Source organism: Lynx canadensis, chromosome A2 (genome assembly GCF_007474595.2).
Source record: "Lynx canadensis isolate LIC74 chromosome A2, mLynCan4.pri.v2, whole genome shotgun sequence".
NCBI lineage: Eukaryota > Metazoa > Chordata > Mammalia > Carnivora > Felidae > Lynx > Lynx canadensis.
This window is the reverse complement of record NC_044304.2, coordinates 2,393,230-2,409,470: the sequence shown is the minus strand read 5'-3', so window position 1 is coordinate 2,409,470 and position 16,241 is coordinate 2,393,230. Positions and strand designations below refer to the sequence as shown.

Here is a 16,241-nt window from a genome sequence, read left to right as displayed (position 1 = left end):
CACTCCACTTTGTCCAGGAAGCTGCCGTGGGTCTCCTCGCTCTCACAAACCCTGCTGTCTCCAGGAGGGGCATCTGGCCCCAGAGCCAGCAGACGCCCGGCTAGAAGGGCCGGAGCTGGGGACACAGGAGACCAGAGGACCAGAGAGGGTGGCCACCCAGCCCAAGTCCCACAGCACCCAGTCTCCCACGCGGCACAGAGGCGGGACCTGTCAGGCCTCTGCGGAAGGTCCGAGGGTGGACCAACCAGGATCCACAGCGGGCGACCAGAGCCCTGTCTCCGCTTTCCCCAGAGGGATAAGGTTGTTTCTCTGCCACCGGTCACTCTCCGGTCCTCACCCCTATTCCCAGCAAGGCCTTCTGCTGCCCCTCGGGCCTTCCGGGACAGGATCTCGTCTCCCGCCATCTCAAGCGCTCGCCTCTCACCTCTAAACCCCCCAGGACACACTGCCTCCTCCCTCAGACCCTCCTTGAACCCTACCTTGTCCCTTCACAACACCTGCGCCTGCCCGCTGCCCTAGCGCGGGCCCACCTACCCCCTCGGACCCTCCCGTTGCCTCTGCCTCCCGTCCGGGGGGCGCACCTGAGCCGCCTCCCCGCTTCGGCCGCGCGCGCACGCGCCGCACACCGCCCCCTGGAGACCCCGGGCGCGCGCGCGCGCACGCACGCACGCACGCACGCACGCAGCTCGCGCCCACCCGCCTCACCTCGCTCGCGCACGAAGTAGGCCAGGTAGAGGTCGAGCTCCTTGACCGCCACGCCGATGTGATGCGGCTGCACGCAGAGCACCGGGTGGCCGCACTGCGCCGCCTTGACCAGGCGCTCGCCGTCGGTGCTCTCCAGCGGGATGCCCTTGAAGAGGATGACCATGACCAGGTCCAGCCGCCACACCTTGTCGGCCTGGCGCAGGCAGTCGATGCGGCGCATCTTGCCCTTCTGGTCGGGGTTGGAGAGCACGCAGCCCGGCGCCTTCTTGCCGGTGATGGCCAGCACGAAGTCCTCGCGGCACTCGGGCCGGATGTCTTTGCGCAGCTTGGCCAGCAGCCGGGACGCCCACTTCTGCTTCACCTCGGCCTTCTCGCCCAGCAGCTCGTCCTTCACCGCGCGCTCCTCGTCCTTCGACATCCGCTTCTCGTGCTTCTTGAAGTACTTGCGCTTCCGCGCCTGCAGGTTGAACCAGGTGTAGGCGAAGGCGCGGACGTGAGGCAGCAGCGCCTCGATGAACGGGTGGAACTCATCCTGCAGGCACGAGAGGCCAGAGGTCAGGAGGCGCCGGGGACCGGGGGCCCACCGCCCAGCCCCGGGGACTGAGGTCCAGGGGCCCCAGGAAGACCCAGGCGCGTGTGGGCAGGGAGCCACCGCGGACCTGGTAACCTCCTGGGGGAAAGTGAAGGCTGGGGCGGGGGGGGGGGGGGGGGGGGGGGGGAGAGGACCCGGCAGAAGTGCAAGGGGGACTGGCGTGAACCGGCCCCATTGCCCGAACGGGGAAACTGAGGCTTGGACTGTGTGGGAGGCGCAGGGCAAGGCAGGAGTTCATGGAGGGCTGTCTTGAACCCTGGAGGGCCCCCAGAAGCGGATGGGGGCGAACCCATTGCACAGATGGGGAACACTGAGGTCAGGAGAATAAGGATGTTACGGAGCTCTTCTCTGTCCACCAGAAAGGGGGTCGGCAAACCCCAGTCTGGAAGCGCTATAAGGACAAGGTGGCGAGTGTTCCGTTCTGTTGCACCTGCTCGACTCTGCACCTATCAGCCGTAGATGCGACACGTAAATGACGGGCGTGACCACGTTCTGATGACACTGTATTCAGGAAGAGAGGTGGCGGGCATTGGGCCCCGGGACCTGTGGTTTGCAAACCCCGGAACCAGAGCGTGCGCTCCCGTGTCTAGACCGGGGCCAAGCATACACCAGGCATACAGTGAGCACTCAATGATTGCAGGAGAGGCCAGGCTCTGAGAATGTCATTTGGTGCTGGTTTTTCAGATCTACCATCAGCAAAGAAAGCTGACACCGGGGCGGGCAGGTCTGAGGGCAGCCTCCACTGGCCCTTGGTGCAGATTTAAGAAATGAGGGCTAGGGGTCGTTCCTATAGACCAGCGGTACAGACAAGGCCGGCCGAGGTCTACGGGCCAAGACTAGGGCAACCTAGACGTCAGGGGCCGAGGGAAGGGGGAGGGGCTCCTGTATAGACCCCCCTGGAGGGGTGGGGAAAGCGGAGGCCCAAGAAGGCATGAGATCAGAACACAAGAGAGAAGGGGAGCCCGTCCAAGGAGGTCCAGAGCTGGAGAGAGGAGCCCCTGGAGGCCGGTAAGACCCATTCCACAGACGGAAAAGCTGAGGCCTGGGGAGGCTCTAAGTCCTGGCCGGACCTGTGACTTCAACAACCCACCCCCCCCCCCAAGTCATGCCTAACTGGTGTTGCCGGGAGGCCCCAACACCCACTTTACAGACGAGAAGACTGAGGCCCTAAGAGGGGACCTAGTCACGAGGGGCGTGGAACCTACACCCATCTGACTTCCCCATGACAACAGCAGCGGCCCTCGCTGGGTCCCCCGGAGCGCAACCGGGGGCCGTGGGAGGCCCAGACCCCCCCCGGGGGTAGGGGTGCTGCCTCTCTCCGTGTTTCATCAAGGGAAACTGAGTCTGCAGAACCTCCCAGACCTGGTTTCTCAGCCTCCAGGAGAAAGGAAGACAAAGGGAAGAAAACCTTGGGCCGTGTGTCTCCACTCTCGCCCGGGCCCGCCAGGCTCCCAGAGGGGGAGCGAGACCTCTTCCTGGCATGTGAGTCCCATTATCTGCCCAGCTCCCGAGGCCACGCTATTCTATTATTATTACTGACATTGTTACAAGTCTTCTGGTGGCTTACAGTCTTCCGGGGCTCAGGGAGAGGCCCAAGGACCCCACAGTAACCCCCACCCGGTGCACCCTCCCTGCTCTGGGCACCTCTGGCCGTGGGGTGCCGGCGGGGGGGTGGGGAAGGGAAACGACCTCAGATTTCACCTATTACCCAGGCTCTGAAAATAGCCTCCCGCCCTCGCCAGGGTGGGGCGGGCCGGGGCTCGGCTTGTGCCAACCCCAGCTCCCCACTCCGATGTCCCCCAAAGCGTGAGTCACCGTGACAGCTGTGGCAGGGACTGGACCTCAGGGCTCTCTTCCGCTGCCCACACCCCCACCCCTGCCCCCACCCCGGCCGACCTGCTGAGGCAGAGGGAGAATGGAGGGGGCCCATCCTAGGCCGGAGTCTGTCCAACCTCAGCCTGGCTTTTCTGTGCCTGAATGCCACCTGACACGCTGGCCCCAGAGACGGGGAGTGACTCACCCAGGGTCACACAGCCGGTCAGCAGAGCCGGGACCAGAGCCCAGGCTGCCTGGCCAGAGAAGCCGGGGGTGGGGGTGGGGGGGAAGATCGGTAGAGGCATAGGTCGCTGCCCCCAGTGGAGGGGACGCCAGGGTGGCAGGAGGCCAAGGCAATGGTGTTGACCTTGGGCCATGGCCGCCACCCAAATTCTCGCGCTTACTGGGGCAGTGATAAGAGGTAGCTGGGAAGGGGCAGCCGGACTGTCAGCCAGCAGGGACAGACAGACAGGTCGCCAGAACCCTTTTCTCTCTGAACCCCTCCCCTTTCTCTGAGTCCGGCCCTTTCTCTGGGCTCCGCCCCTTCTTGGAGCCCCACCCCCCCCTCTGGGTCCACTCTCAGGAGAGGTGCCAGGGAGGTGGGCAGGGGTGGGAGCCCACGTCACCAGTGACCCCAGCTGGGCCTGGAGGAAGGAAGGCAAACAGTCTGTAACTGGGTCATGGACCTGCTGCCCCAGCGTCCCTTGTCCTCCCTGGGAGGTCAGGCCAGGTGAGAGGCAGGCCCGTCACTGTCTCTGTCCCACAAGGCCTGCCACAACCAACGCATCTTTCCCAGGCACCTCCCGATGCCCTCGCCGGCTGACCAGGCCAAGGACACGGTCAAGGCAAGCTAGAGGCCAAGAGTCCTCCAGAACTCCTACACATCCCTCAAAGCCTTGTCTCCAGTGCCCCTTCTCCTTCAGGCAGCCCGTCCTGCTCTCCTCGGAGTTTCCCCCAGACCTGGCCTGGACCACACAAGCTGGGGTCCTCCAAGTCCAGTTCTGTTGCCTTCCCTTCCTCCCCCCTCCCCCAAACCTGGGTCCCAGGACCACCAAGCGGACTGTCTGTAAAGGAATGAGGTCGGGTTACAGCGGCCACCTTCGGCGTGACCCAGGAACAAATCACTGCTCCGCTCCGGGCCTCGGTTTCTCGTTCTGTACCATGGGCAGAATGGGGTGCTGCAGCTGTTGGGGTTTGGGACTCCTGGTAACCAGAGAGGCAATGCTGGGGGGGGGGGAGGGAGCGAGGCCAGGACTTTCCCAGAAACTAGACCATGAATCTCCTATTCACAAACCACAGCTTTTCCAGGAAGGATTCTCTCTCCCTCGTCTACTCGGTGACTCACGAAACGTTACGGCGAATCAGTCTTGCCGGCTCCTGAATGCTTATCCCAAACTCTTACGCATCCTTCAAAGCCCCGGGTCCAATGTCTTTCCCTCCGGGTTAAACCCAGGTTAAGCGGCAAACAGCAGAGCTCGTATTCAAACCCAGGCCCATCTGGCACCGGATGAGTGTTCCTAACCTCAGGTCCTTCCTCCCCTCAAGCTCAGAGCGTCACAGCTTAGGCACAACGCTCGTATAACGAGGGAGAGATTCGTTTGGTTGTTCCACAAACATTTACTGAGTGCCTACTGTGTGCCAGCTCCGTGCACGGTGCTGTGGACCCAGCAGTGACCTGGGCTCTGTCCTCACCTGGATCCTGCCGACAAATATGTAATAAAATGTCAGTTTGAACAGAGTGCCCTGACAAAATTTCAAGGAGTTTGAGGAGGGCCAGGGGATCCCTTGGGTTGCGGGGTTTTTTTTGTTTTTTGTTTTTGTTTTTTTGTTTTGCTGACGGTGGTCAGGGAGGGTCTTTCAGAGGAGAGGACACTTGAACAAAGACCTAAAAAAATGACAATCCAGGGTAGGAGCTCTCCACATAGTGAAAACAGCATGTGCAGAGGCCCTGAGGCAGCCCCGTGCCTGAGGTTTGGGTATGTATCCTGAGGAGTGGGAATGGAAACTTCCTGCCAAAGTGACCAGGGAGTCTGAACCCTGGATCTCCCGACTTCCCTCTCTGTGCCTTCATGTTCCAGCAGGATGGCCGGGGTGCGGGAGAGACAGATAGGGAGTCATTTCGGGGGCCGATCACTTCCTGAGCTACCGACAGGGACGATCCTTGCACCCATTTTCCGGATGGAGAGACTGAGGCGCTGAGCACCGAGGCCACCCGCCCACAGCCACGCAGCCGGGGAGGCGCCAAGCTGGGACTCGCACCCGCGTCCCTGTGACTGGGGACCTCCTGACCCCCTCGGCCTCGCTGCCGGGCCCTTCAAGCACGTGGTCTGGCCCCATGGCTGGGACTCCCCGGAGCACCGTGCGTGCCCGCTCTGAATCCCGTGTGACTCCCTTCCCCTGCTCCGTCCCAAGTCACACGCCACCTCGTCCTCGGCCAGAGCGGGGCCCTCCAGGACACAGATTTGGTCCCTGTCGTTCCCCACTGTGCCCCCAGCGCCCGGATCCCCGTGGGAGCAACCTCACCCTGAATTACCCCCCCCCCCCCCCTTCACACACCCCAGGCGCGGAAGGATGCTGCTACCCCGCTGGGTGTGGCCAGACTCGGGACGACCCTGGACAAGGCCCGGCGGGGAGGAAAGACCACGAGAAAAACCCTCGGGGGTCACCGCTGTCCCCATCACCCAGCCCAGGGCCTGGCTCCCTGCCCAGCAAGCAGTGACAGAACGAGGGGAGGGTATGCTGGAAAGGCCTCCCAGATGTTTGATCCGATTACTAGTCTAGCGACCGCCATGATCACAGCCACATTTATTTGGCACCCACTGCATACCAGGCGCTGTGCTAAGGGTGAGGCATCCGAGGAAGGCAGGCCTGCGCACCTTGTCTCAGCTGGGGGACCCGTGCGGCCGTTCGTTTAGGCAGCAAACATAAGCACCTACTGTGCGCCGGGCACCTCAGAGGGGACGCGCCTCCCTGAATCCTCAGGCCGCAACGAGGAGCCGAGGCTCACCCTGAACTTCACCGTGAGGACGGGGCACGAAGAGCGGGGTCCCCTGCCCAGAGGCACCCGGCCGGAAGGCCCAGGGCTCGGTGCTGAGCCTCCTGAGCGAGATGTGGAGGCAGATCCCAGGGGCCCTAGGTGTCCCGCTCGGGGAACCCCGTGAGGGCACGTCCGCGGCGAGGCGGGGCCGTGTCTCCGTCGGTGCGGTGTCAGCGCGCGCGTCTGTGCGTCTGTGCGCGTGGCTGCGTGTGGTTCAGTCCCGCGGGGGCCCCTGCACGTGCACCAAGGGGATGCACCTAGGCGAGGCGGCACACGCGTGTATGGGTCGGCGTGAACGCGTGCATTTGGGTGACGGGGGGGCGGGAGGACCCAGGACCTGGTGAGTGTTTTGTGTGCATTTGGTGTGGGTTCAGGCTGAGGGAGACGGACAGACAGAGACAGAGAGCCGGAGGGAGAGAGAGACAGAGGGAAAGAGAAACAGAGACCGAGGGAGAGAGAGAAGGAGGGAGGGAGGAGAGAGAGAGAGGGAGAGAGAGGGAGAGAGGGAGAGAACGCTGACTCGGCCAGAATCCGGGCTTCGTGATTTACAAGGCGCCTGGCCCTGACGCGCTGAGGCACCTCACCGCCGCCGCAGAGAAGGGAGGGAGGGACGCAGGCACGGAGACAGAGAGCAGCCTGGAGCGAGGTCGTGCTTTCTGCAGGAGCGAAGCAGGGGCCATCAGACCGCGGGCGGCGGGTGGCGGGTGGGGGCACATCCACAGGGAGCATATCCACCTGCCCAGGCCCGGCTCAGCACCCAAGCAGGAAGCGGCCCCAGGCCCAGCCTTGCCAGCCGTGCTGTGCTGTGCCACCCCGGGGCAGGCCCTGGCCCTCTCTGGTCTGGGCTCCTCTCCCAGCCCTGAGGTGCTGGGGGACCCCGACCCCCCCCAGAGCCCCCACCAGGCCTAGACGTCACTGATTCCCGATCCCCACCCCGCCCCTAGGAGGCACTTCACATGTCTAGTACACAGATCCCAAGTCCCGGCCACCCTCCCAGCCTCAGTCTCCCCGCTGGAGAAACGGCCCGTAAGGGGCTGAGAGGGACGGAGGGGCAGAAATGAAGGGAGGAATGAATGAATGAGGGAGGGGCCCTGGCGGCCCGGCTTGGCCGTGGCCGTGGCCCAGCCCCGCGGCCCCGGGGAATCCTGGGCCCTGCAGCCAAGAGGGATTTGGCCCCAAACCCGGAATAACTAACGTGGCGGGCGCTTGGGGCGGAGGGAGGCAGGGAGGGAGGCCCAGAGCGGGGCGAGCGGGAGGCCGGCCTTCCCGCCGGCAGGATTTATGGAAGTAACCACTGCTCCACAGTTACTCTCGAGAGTAAAAGTGAAAAAGCGCTTGAGTCACCACTGAAACAGGGACGGGGCTCCCAGAATCCTCCAGGGCCGCCGTGGCCACCCCCCCCCCCCGGTGGGCAGGGCCGGGGGCGCAGGGGCGCTGGCACCGGGCGGCCGCCTCCCCCCCCCCGCCCCCCCCACCGCTCCGGCTCCGACAAGGATCCGGGTCGAATCAGCTAAAAGGGAGCTATTTTCGGATGGGCTCAGGTTGTAAAATTAGTCGGGAAAAGGGGGGACATGGAGGCCCAGAGACGGGGAGACACGGGGAGAGACACACAGAGACAGAGAGGGGAAGAGATGTAAGACGTGGGGAAGGACACATGGGGGGACAGAGAGAGAGAGACACAGGCTTGGAGGCAGAGACAGGGAGAGACACAGAGACACAGGCGGGTGGAGGGAAATGATGGTCAGACAGAAACGGGGTGCTGGCGAGGGGCGCAGGCTGAGTGGGGCGGCCAGGAGTGGGGGTCCTGTGGGGGCGGCCAGGGTCCTTCCGGGAGCCCCCAGACCAGGCTGGGTCTGCAGGGACCCCTGAGGATCACACCTGGCTGCGGGGCACCCCTCCTCGGTGGGGGGGACGCAGGAGAGCAGCAGGGGAGGGGTGCCCCCTACATTTGGGCCCCTCCCCCTCCCTCCACGGTGGGGGGGCTCTCTCTGTGTCCCCCCCCCCCCCCCCGTCGCTTGCACGGGGCAGCCTCAGATATCCCTCACTGTTGTCTCCACCACCCGGGAACGGCCACCAAGCCAGGCCCCTGAGCACACATGTTCCCGCTCGGGTTCCCACCGCAGCAGCGTGGACGGAGGCCTGTCTCCGGAGGAGTCCTGATGGGGCAGTTCCAGGGCTCGGTGACAAAAGGCGGCCTTCCAACCTCCTCCCCTGGAGTAGCCTCCCTGGCTCGGGCCCCCCCCCTCTCCGTGTGGCTCTCGGGAGCTGGGGAGCGTGAGAAGGGCAGAGGGGGCGGGGGCACCCGCAGCCACCCAGGCCACCCCGCCAGCCCAGAGACGGGGAGGCCCAAGGTCACACGCAACCCTGACTGCAACCTTAGTTGTTCCCGGGGGGCCGGGGGGGGGGGACGGTGGTGCAGAGCCTCAGGACAGTGGGGAGGCAGAGGTGGGGCAGCAGGGGCAGCTTCCGGGGACCCCCCTCCCGAAGTTGTTCGGAAAGGGAAACTGAGGCCCGGATAGGGGCAGGGACTTGCCCAAGGTCACTCAGGGGATCATGGGTAGGACAAGCCCGAGACCCTCTCGGCGCCCGCCCTCCCGCTGGCTGACAGGAGCCAGGAACTTCCCAGCGGGGCAAGAAAGATTCTACCACGAGTGAGGGAGACCCCAGGATCCTGAATAGGGCCCCCCCCCCAGACACTGGCGGTCCCTGGGGCCCAAGCTAGGCATCTACGTGCTCCCCATAAGGTGCTCCTCAGGGCACCCAGGCTCCCGGTGGACTCCCGCCCCCTGACTTCTGCACTTTACAGTCTGCCCCTGTCTCCAGAACCTGTCTTAGTCCTCCGGAGAAACTGAGGCCGGAACCCCACTGGCCTGAAGACACATAAGGACACGGGGGGGGGGGGGGGAGCTCGAACGAAGGCAGACCTCGGGAGGCCGTCCCACAGGGAGCTGGAGGAGGAAAGGAGTCCCCCGGGGTGCGGCCCGGGACAGGGGCAGCCGCCCCCTCCCCACGCACCCCCTTGCCGGTCGCACGAGGGCTCAGCCCGGGGCAGTCTGGGAGCGGGGCCAGGGGTGAGAGGCTACGGGAGGGGGGCAGGGGCAGGGGCAGGTGCCGGGCTGGCGAGGGCGTCCGCAGCGCCGCAGTGCCCCGGCCAGACCCCGGAACGCCCGGCCTCCCGGCTCCTCCCGGCGGCGGCGGCGGCGGCGGCGGCTCAACAATCCAGAATCGATGCGGCGAAAATATCAGATCGGTGTCGGGGGGCGGGGGGGGGGGGGGGGACGCGGGAGACCAAGCCGGGACGTCGGCGCGCCCCCTCCCCCAGCTGCTGGCGCCTCCAACTCCGCGCGCCCCCTCCCCCTCCACGCACACGTGGGCCAATAATGGGGGGAAAGGCGTCCCGGGGCTGGGGTGGCGGGGCACAACCTTGGTGGGGGGGGCGGGGGGTTGTCTGGGGAGCACATCCGAGGGCTCCTCTCCCCGAGAGAGTGCCGAGTGGGGGGTCCAGCCAGGACCCCTCGATGCCACCTGGAGGCAGGCCGGGTCCGGGGCGGAGGGGTGGGGGTGGGGGGGTCACGCAGAGCCCGCCTTCGGCTCTCGGGGCGAGGGGCGCCCCCAGACCTTCCCGGGTGGAATGGGGGCGCGCGTCCGGCGAGCCTGCTCCCCGAGCCCCGCGTCCGCGTGGGGTGGGGGGGTGGGGGAGAGGCCTGGGCGCCGGGGGGCGGGGCGGGAGTCCCGGGGGAGGGTCGGGGCGGGGGGGGGGGGGGCCCCGACCCAGCCCATCCCCCACCGGCCCCCGGCCCCCGGCCCCGCGGCGGGGGCGCCCCGGCGGGGCGGCGGGAGGGACGCGCGCCTTTCGCGTCCCGCCTCCTCGGGCTTCCCGAGTCCGGGGCCAGGCGGCGGGGGGCGCGGGGGGCGCGGGGCGTACCTGGGTCAGGCAGAGCGGGGACGAATACATCCCGGGCGCGGCGGGAGGCGCAGGGCCGGCCGGAGCGGGCGCGCTGAACTTACTGAGTCATTTTTCCAAACCCCCCCCCCGCGGCCGCGGCCGGCGCGCTCCTCGCCGCCTCCTCCCTCGGTCTCCCTCCTCCCTCCCTCCCGCGCTCGCTCGCTCTCCCTCTCTCTTCCTTTCCTGTCCCCCCCTCCCTCTCTCCTCCTCCGTCTCTGTCTCTCCGTGTCTCTGTCTCTCCTCCCTCTGGCAACCTCCCCCCTCCCTCCCCCCAATTTCCCTCCCCTCCCACCCGAACCTCCCACTTCTCAACATCCAACTTTCAAAGAAACGAGGGAAAAAAAGAGCGCGAGCGGGGAAGGAAAGCCGCTCCCCCCCATCCCCCCCCCCGTGCCCCATGAACCCCCATCATTGCTATTATTACGAATTACGAGCCGCCCTGGTCCCCGGCACCGGACCGGGGACCCACCGGCCGCCACGGGTCCCCCAGGACCGCCCACCCGAGCCAAGTGGGGAGGGGGTGCTGGGCTGTTGCTGGACACTTTGGGGCCGGAGGTGGATTTTTAAGACCCCCCCCCCAACCCTCCCCGCGCTGGCCGGGAAGTTGGAGAAAAGAGCCAAGTTGGGGGGGGGGGAGGGAAAGAATGAAGAAGTGACGTGTGCAGAGGCCCAGCGCCAGCGCGCGTCTTTCCCCTTAAAGATGTACGACCCGGGGTGCATGGCAGGAGAGGGGGTCCCTCGGCACCTCTGCCCCTGCTCCCCTGAGAGCCAGACATGGGCTGCAGTTGCCCGGGCACAGGGGCTTCGCTCCAAGTGACCTCCCTGCACCCACCAGCCCGAGAAAGTTCCCAGCTAACCCAGAGCCTCCAGGAATCTGCTCTCACCTTACCAGTTAGCACCAAAGGGGAACTGGGGGGGGGGGGCGGAGGGGGGAGGGGTTGGCATCGCCCATTAGTCTCCTCAACATCCCAGGAGGATGTGTCCAGAACGTAAGGCTGGCCAGACGGACCCTTGCAGCCTCTTCCCTGGGTGGCCGGCAATTTCTCCTGGCACTCCAGCCGTGTGCCCATTTCACGGATCTGGAAACTGAGGCACAGTGAGTGGCTTGGAGCCAGACCACCTGGCCTCAGCCCCTACATCCCTAAAGCTCCCTTGTTCTCCTTCTGGAGTAGCTGGACACAGACCTGCCCTCCTCCAGTGTCCGCCCCTAGGGCACCTGATGACCATGACCTCAACCCTTCTCCATTCACCCCCTGAATCCTCCCAGCCTCCGCGGCTGAAACTCCTATTCCCACTCCACAGACTAGGGCGAGGTGTCGCTCTGCCCCTTGGCGTTGTCCCCTGTAAACTGCACTAACACCGCCCCTCCCCCGTGGGGTCCATGGGCATAAGCATATCGCCACTTAGCCTGAACCTCTACCCAATGTGCACCGAAACATTCTTAGAAAGCCTGGTGCTTTTGACTTGTCTCTCCCAGTGTCCTGACTCCAAATGCTACCCTCCAGCCAACTTGGGGCAGCTGTCCCGTGCCCAGGGACATGGAAGGTACCAGGAACCCAATTATCGTCCCGTGTTACAGGGGAGGAAACTGAGGCCCCGAGGAAGGAAGCCACTCGCCCAGGGTCCAGGCGCTGGACTAGGAGGGAGGAGGGTTCCTACAGAACGCCTGTTCCCAGGGCCACCGCTGCAGGCGGGCGTCTGTCATGCAAACAAACAGTGCTTAGCACATCATGAGCACTTCGCAAATATTTTATTTAAAAACCCCTTGTGCGGCTGGGGGGGGGGGCGGTGTTAAAACCCCAGGATGAAGGGGGGGCGGTGTTAAAACCCCAGGATGAAGGGGGAGGGCAGGCGTCTAGGAATCCGAATGCCAACCTAACATAAAGCAATATTTTATTATTTTAAAATGGCTAGGAACGCATAGAGCCCAGAATCCCCAAGTCACAGACATTTAAAAGTTACACTTGACTTCAGAGCGTCCTCCCAGCTGGCTCCCCTCCTCCCAGCCCTGCCAGCAAGCTGAGCTCCTTTCCAAGGTGAAGTCTGGAGAGCACAAGACTACCCCTCTGGAAACCTCAGTTTCCACATCTGTACAATGGCAGCAGTACGGGACGCATGGAGGAGGGCTGGCGAGATAGGGGTCCTGGGGTTACCTGTGTGACCACCGTTGACGCCATTAGGGGCAGAAGACGGTAGAAACTTCTGCCAGTTCACAGACACCGGCGAACTGTTACATGTCTCTATATTCTGGTTCGGGTGGGAGGGGTCCTGCAGTGCTCACAGTAGGTCCACAGCAGGCCAGCTACCGTGCAGGGTCGTGGCCAGGTCTGCCTCTCCTGGGGCAGCAGCTAAACTCCCATGTGTCCCTCCGCTTTGCCCTCAGTGAAAAAGGGTGAAGGGTAGGAACTACCCTGGTGAGCCAGCAAATGCTTGCCCTGAGTTTCTTTCCAAAGCAATCGGTGCATTTGGACCTGTTTGTTCCAAGGCCCAGAAGGGGAGGGGGGCAGGTCTAGCTCCTGGCCCTCTGGAGCACAATTTAGCTCGGTGGCTAAAAAATGAAATGACGCGCCCTCCTTATAATCCATCTATAGTCTTCTGTCCCTGACACGGATGCACAAGTCTGTGGACCGCCGCTCTGTGCCAGTCTCTAACGCTAACGCCAACAATTCGGGCCGGCTCCGGACTGAGCGTGCTCCCCCAGTCCCGACGACCCCGGATGTCCCCAGACATTGTCCAGCGTCTCCTGGGGCACAGCAGTCCCGGGTGAGACCTCCCCCCACCCCCCACCCCCGGCTGTAAATGCCGCCAGGTAGACTCAACACCCCATTTGGGATTGTTTTTTAAAAATAGGTCAGCATCCGTTTATGAGACTATGTGTTTGTTCACCTGTGCAACGGGTCAGGCGGGGCTGAATGAAAATCTAGCTTCTTCCCCGGAGTGGGGTCCCGCACGGGGAGGGATGGTGAGGAAGGCTGGTTTATTACTTGGGACACTTGTGTATCCTCTTGAGATGCCCAGCGATGGTTTGTGGAACTAAAAGCAAACTTTTTAAAGAGGGAGTGGAATTCACAGAGCAGCTCAGGCAGGGACCATCGGTGTCCATGAGGTAACTCCACGGCTACCACACCCAGAGAACAGAGGGCCCAGCACCGCGCCAGGCCTTGGCCACGCACACCTACGACAGGGTCACCCTCCTCGGCCCGTGTGTGTCCCCATTTTACGGAGAAGAAACTGAGGTCCTAGGAGGGATGTTAAGGTCTTTGGTCTCACGTGAAGGTAGGCTAGGACACAGACACAGGACGCCGTGCCACGCAGGTTCTCACGTATCACATGCACGCACGCACACACACACACACACATGTGTGCAGTGCCCGAGGCACACCAACACCTGAGCTCCTCCCCCATGGTTGCCCCATCAACCCCTCCCCAGGGCCCAGCCCGGTGCTCCGCCTGGAGGTGGGGGGGGGGGCAGGGCGGTTTGTCCCTCGACCCTCCCAAGCACAGGTGCCTGTGCCCTCGAGGGTCAGTGTGGGTCTGCGCGTGCTTTTCTGGGTGCCTGGGGGTCATGTACACCCGCGGCCGCCAACTGTATACCATGACAGGCTGTGGGGGGCGTGGGCGTGCGAATGGTCCTGCACAGATGTGTCCCACTGCACCAGGCGACCCGTGGGACAGGCTGGTGTCGGGCAGGGCAGACCAGGTGTCCCCGGGAGTGTCGTGTCTGGGGGCTGGCAGCGAGAGTGCAGGGGAGGGGGAGGACCCGGCTTGACTGGCAGCCGGTGGGAAGGTGACCAGACTATGTGACCCTGATGGGGGAGCCCTTTCACCCCTTCCCAAACAGCCCCCCCCCCAAATGGGATGCAGGTTCAAAGAAACAAGGCGGAGACTCCGGTCTGGCCTTGGTGCTTTTATATTTAGAAAATTATATAAAGTTCCCTGGTGTGGGGGTGGGGGTGCGGCGGGGATTCCCCTGTAGGGGAGAAAACAACACTTTGTGCCCGTCAGGTCTGGCCTAGTAGGGGGCAAGTGCACCGAGGCAGGGCCGGAGGGGGGGGGTGGCTCCCAGCATAGGGGGGTCAGGGGGTGTCCTTGGCCAACTCTCCTGAGCCCGACCTGGCCCCGCGCCCTTCGCTTCTGTAACCGGCCATCCCTCGGGACCTCCTCCGCCCGCGGAGTCGGGGGACCCCCGCCGCCCCGCCTCCCTCCGGGGCAGGTCCCCGCGCACGCGCAGCCCCTGGCGGGAGAAGGCGCCGCCGCCACCGTGTGATCGTGTCCCGGCGCCACCTCGCGCCGAATCGCAAGCCAGGACCACCTGGGGACAGCGTGTGGCGTACCCCGAGTCAGGGGGAAGTGGAGGGGACCGTGTGTGTGGGGTGAGATGGGGGGACAGGGCTTTGGCCTGTAGAGGAAACACCCGTCCCTCACTCAGCAATCCCGGTTACAGGAAAAAAGGAAGTGGGGGGGGGGGCGAGGGAGAGTGTAGACCCATCCCCAGGAATAGTCACTCGGCGCTAATCACACGCTCACAGAGACACCCAAGTGTCCCCGGGGACGCAGCCACATGACAGAAGTTCCCCACTCACCGGCAACCCCCTAACCGCCACACATTCACTTGGGGACACCCCGCGGGTCACCCAGGGACATCGCGGCCCTCGGGGACACACACCCCGCCGTACGGCTTCACGACACCTTCCCACAGGGACGCACGGTTACCCAGACACGCACACACTACCCCTCAGCCGCACAATGCTCCGACACGGACGCAACACAACACGCACAGCCACGTGGATGCGCAGACACACACAGACACATAAAGGAGAGGACTCGACGCCTCGAGACCCACGGACCCCTGCACGGAGGCGGGACTACCCAGCCACACAGACACGCGGACGCACTCCCGGCTTCCGTGCTGACCCGTCCCGGAGCACAGAAGCCCCCGCACGCACCCCTCGAGCGCCGGATTGCCCCCGACGCCCTCGGACTGGACACCGGAACCCTCGAGCGCAGCCACCGACGCTGGCGGGCCTGGGGCGCGCCGGGCCGAGACCCGGTGACCCCTCCCGGCCGGGACCCGGCGCGCGCCGTGGAGGGGCCGGGGTCGGCCCGGGGGCGGGGCTCGGGCACCGCAGGAGCAGGCCGGGGGGCGGCCCCCGCGCGGCGCCCGGCGCGGCCGCCCGCCGGGCTCCAAGTTCAAGGCGCCCGGCGGCGGCCGCTGCGCGCTCTCCGCCCCTCTCCGCAGCGGCCATTTTCCGCTAGCTGGCGCGCGGCGCTCGCCCGGCCCGGGGCGCCCCGCGGGGGCCGATGCGACCCCCGCCCCGCACGGCCGGGGCGGGCGCCCCCTCCTCGGCCCGCTCTCCCCCGCGGGCTGCGCGCTCGGGGGTCGTGCGCTCCGGGCCGCACCCTCCCGCCTGCGGCCGGGCCAGGGAGGAGGCGGGAGCCGGGTCTGGCGTGTGTGTGTGTGTGTGTGTGTGTGTGTGTGTGTGTGTGGGGTGGTGGGGGGGGACCCTCTCCCGGGAGCCCCGCCCTCATCGCCAACTCCGCTGCGCCAGCCCGGGGCCCCCCACTTGGGGTCCCCCGCTGCGCCCCGCGCGCCAGCTCCGCCCCCAGCCGTGAGGGGGGGGGGCGGATCGGCGGGCGGGGGTCCCGCGGCGGCGGGCGGTGGGGGGGGGTCCCCGCCTCGAGCCCCTCCCCCGGGCGGCCCCCGCCCCCCGCCCCCCCAGACCTTGCAACTTTCGCCGGGAGCCCACGCACCACCCCAAAAACTCCCCGGGCGAAAACGAAAGTGGGGGCGGCGACGTACCATGGCGCTGCTGCGAGGAGGCGAGGCCGGCGCCGGAGCGAGCGCGCTCGGTCCCCGGCGAGGGGGGGCCGGAGGCGGCGGGAGGAGGCGGCGAGGGAGGGCGCGCGGGGGAGGGAGCGAGCGCGCGAGGGAGGGGGGCGCGCCGCGCCCGCCCCCCCGGCCCGCAGGACCCTCCCCTCGGCCCGCCCTCCCCCCGGCCCCGCGCGCCGCCCGCGCCTCAGGCCGCTCCGCGCCCGGGCCCCGGCTGCGGCGGCTCCGGCTGCGGCTCCATCCCCGGCCCGGCCCCGCGCGAGGGGAGGCCGAGCAAGCGGCCGCCGCGGCGGGTCGCGGGGCCCGGGTCGGGCGG

The 16,241-nt window shown here is 65.9% G+C and overlaps 1 protein-coding gene across 6 annotated transcripts in view; it reads right to left on the bottom strand.

Moving 5' to 3' along the window:
* The window catches only part of NFIC (nuclear factor I C), a 61,549-nt gene extending 45,571 nt beyond the window's left edge, over positions 1–15,978 (bottom strand). For 3 of the 6 annotated variants that reach the window (XM_030337003.1, XM_030337025.2, XM_030292170.2), the window contains exons 1-2: positions 10,075–10,173; positions 706–1,237 (exon numbers count right to left, since the gene is read on the bottom strand). In XM_030337003.1, coding sequence (XP_030192863.1) covers positions 706–1,237; positions 10,075–10,104 — 562 coding nt within the window. In that variant the 5' untranslated portion in view covers positions 10,105–10,173. Of the gene's footprint in view, positions 1–705; positions 1,238–10,074; positions 10,207–15,895 lie in introns of those variants that run through there. The other 3 variants (XM_030337011.1, XM_032595547.1, XM_030292175.2) reach the window with 2 other exon arrangements.
* Positions 15,979–16,241: the final 263 nt, after the last annotated feature.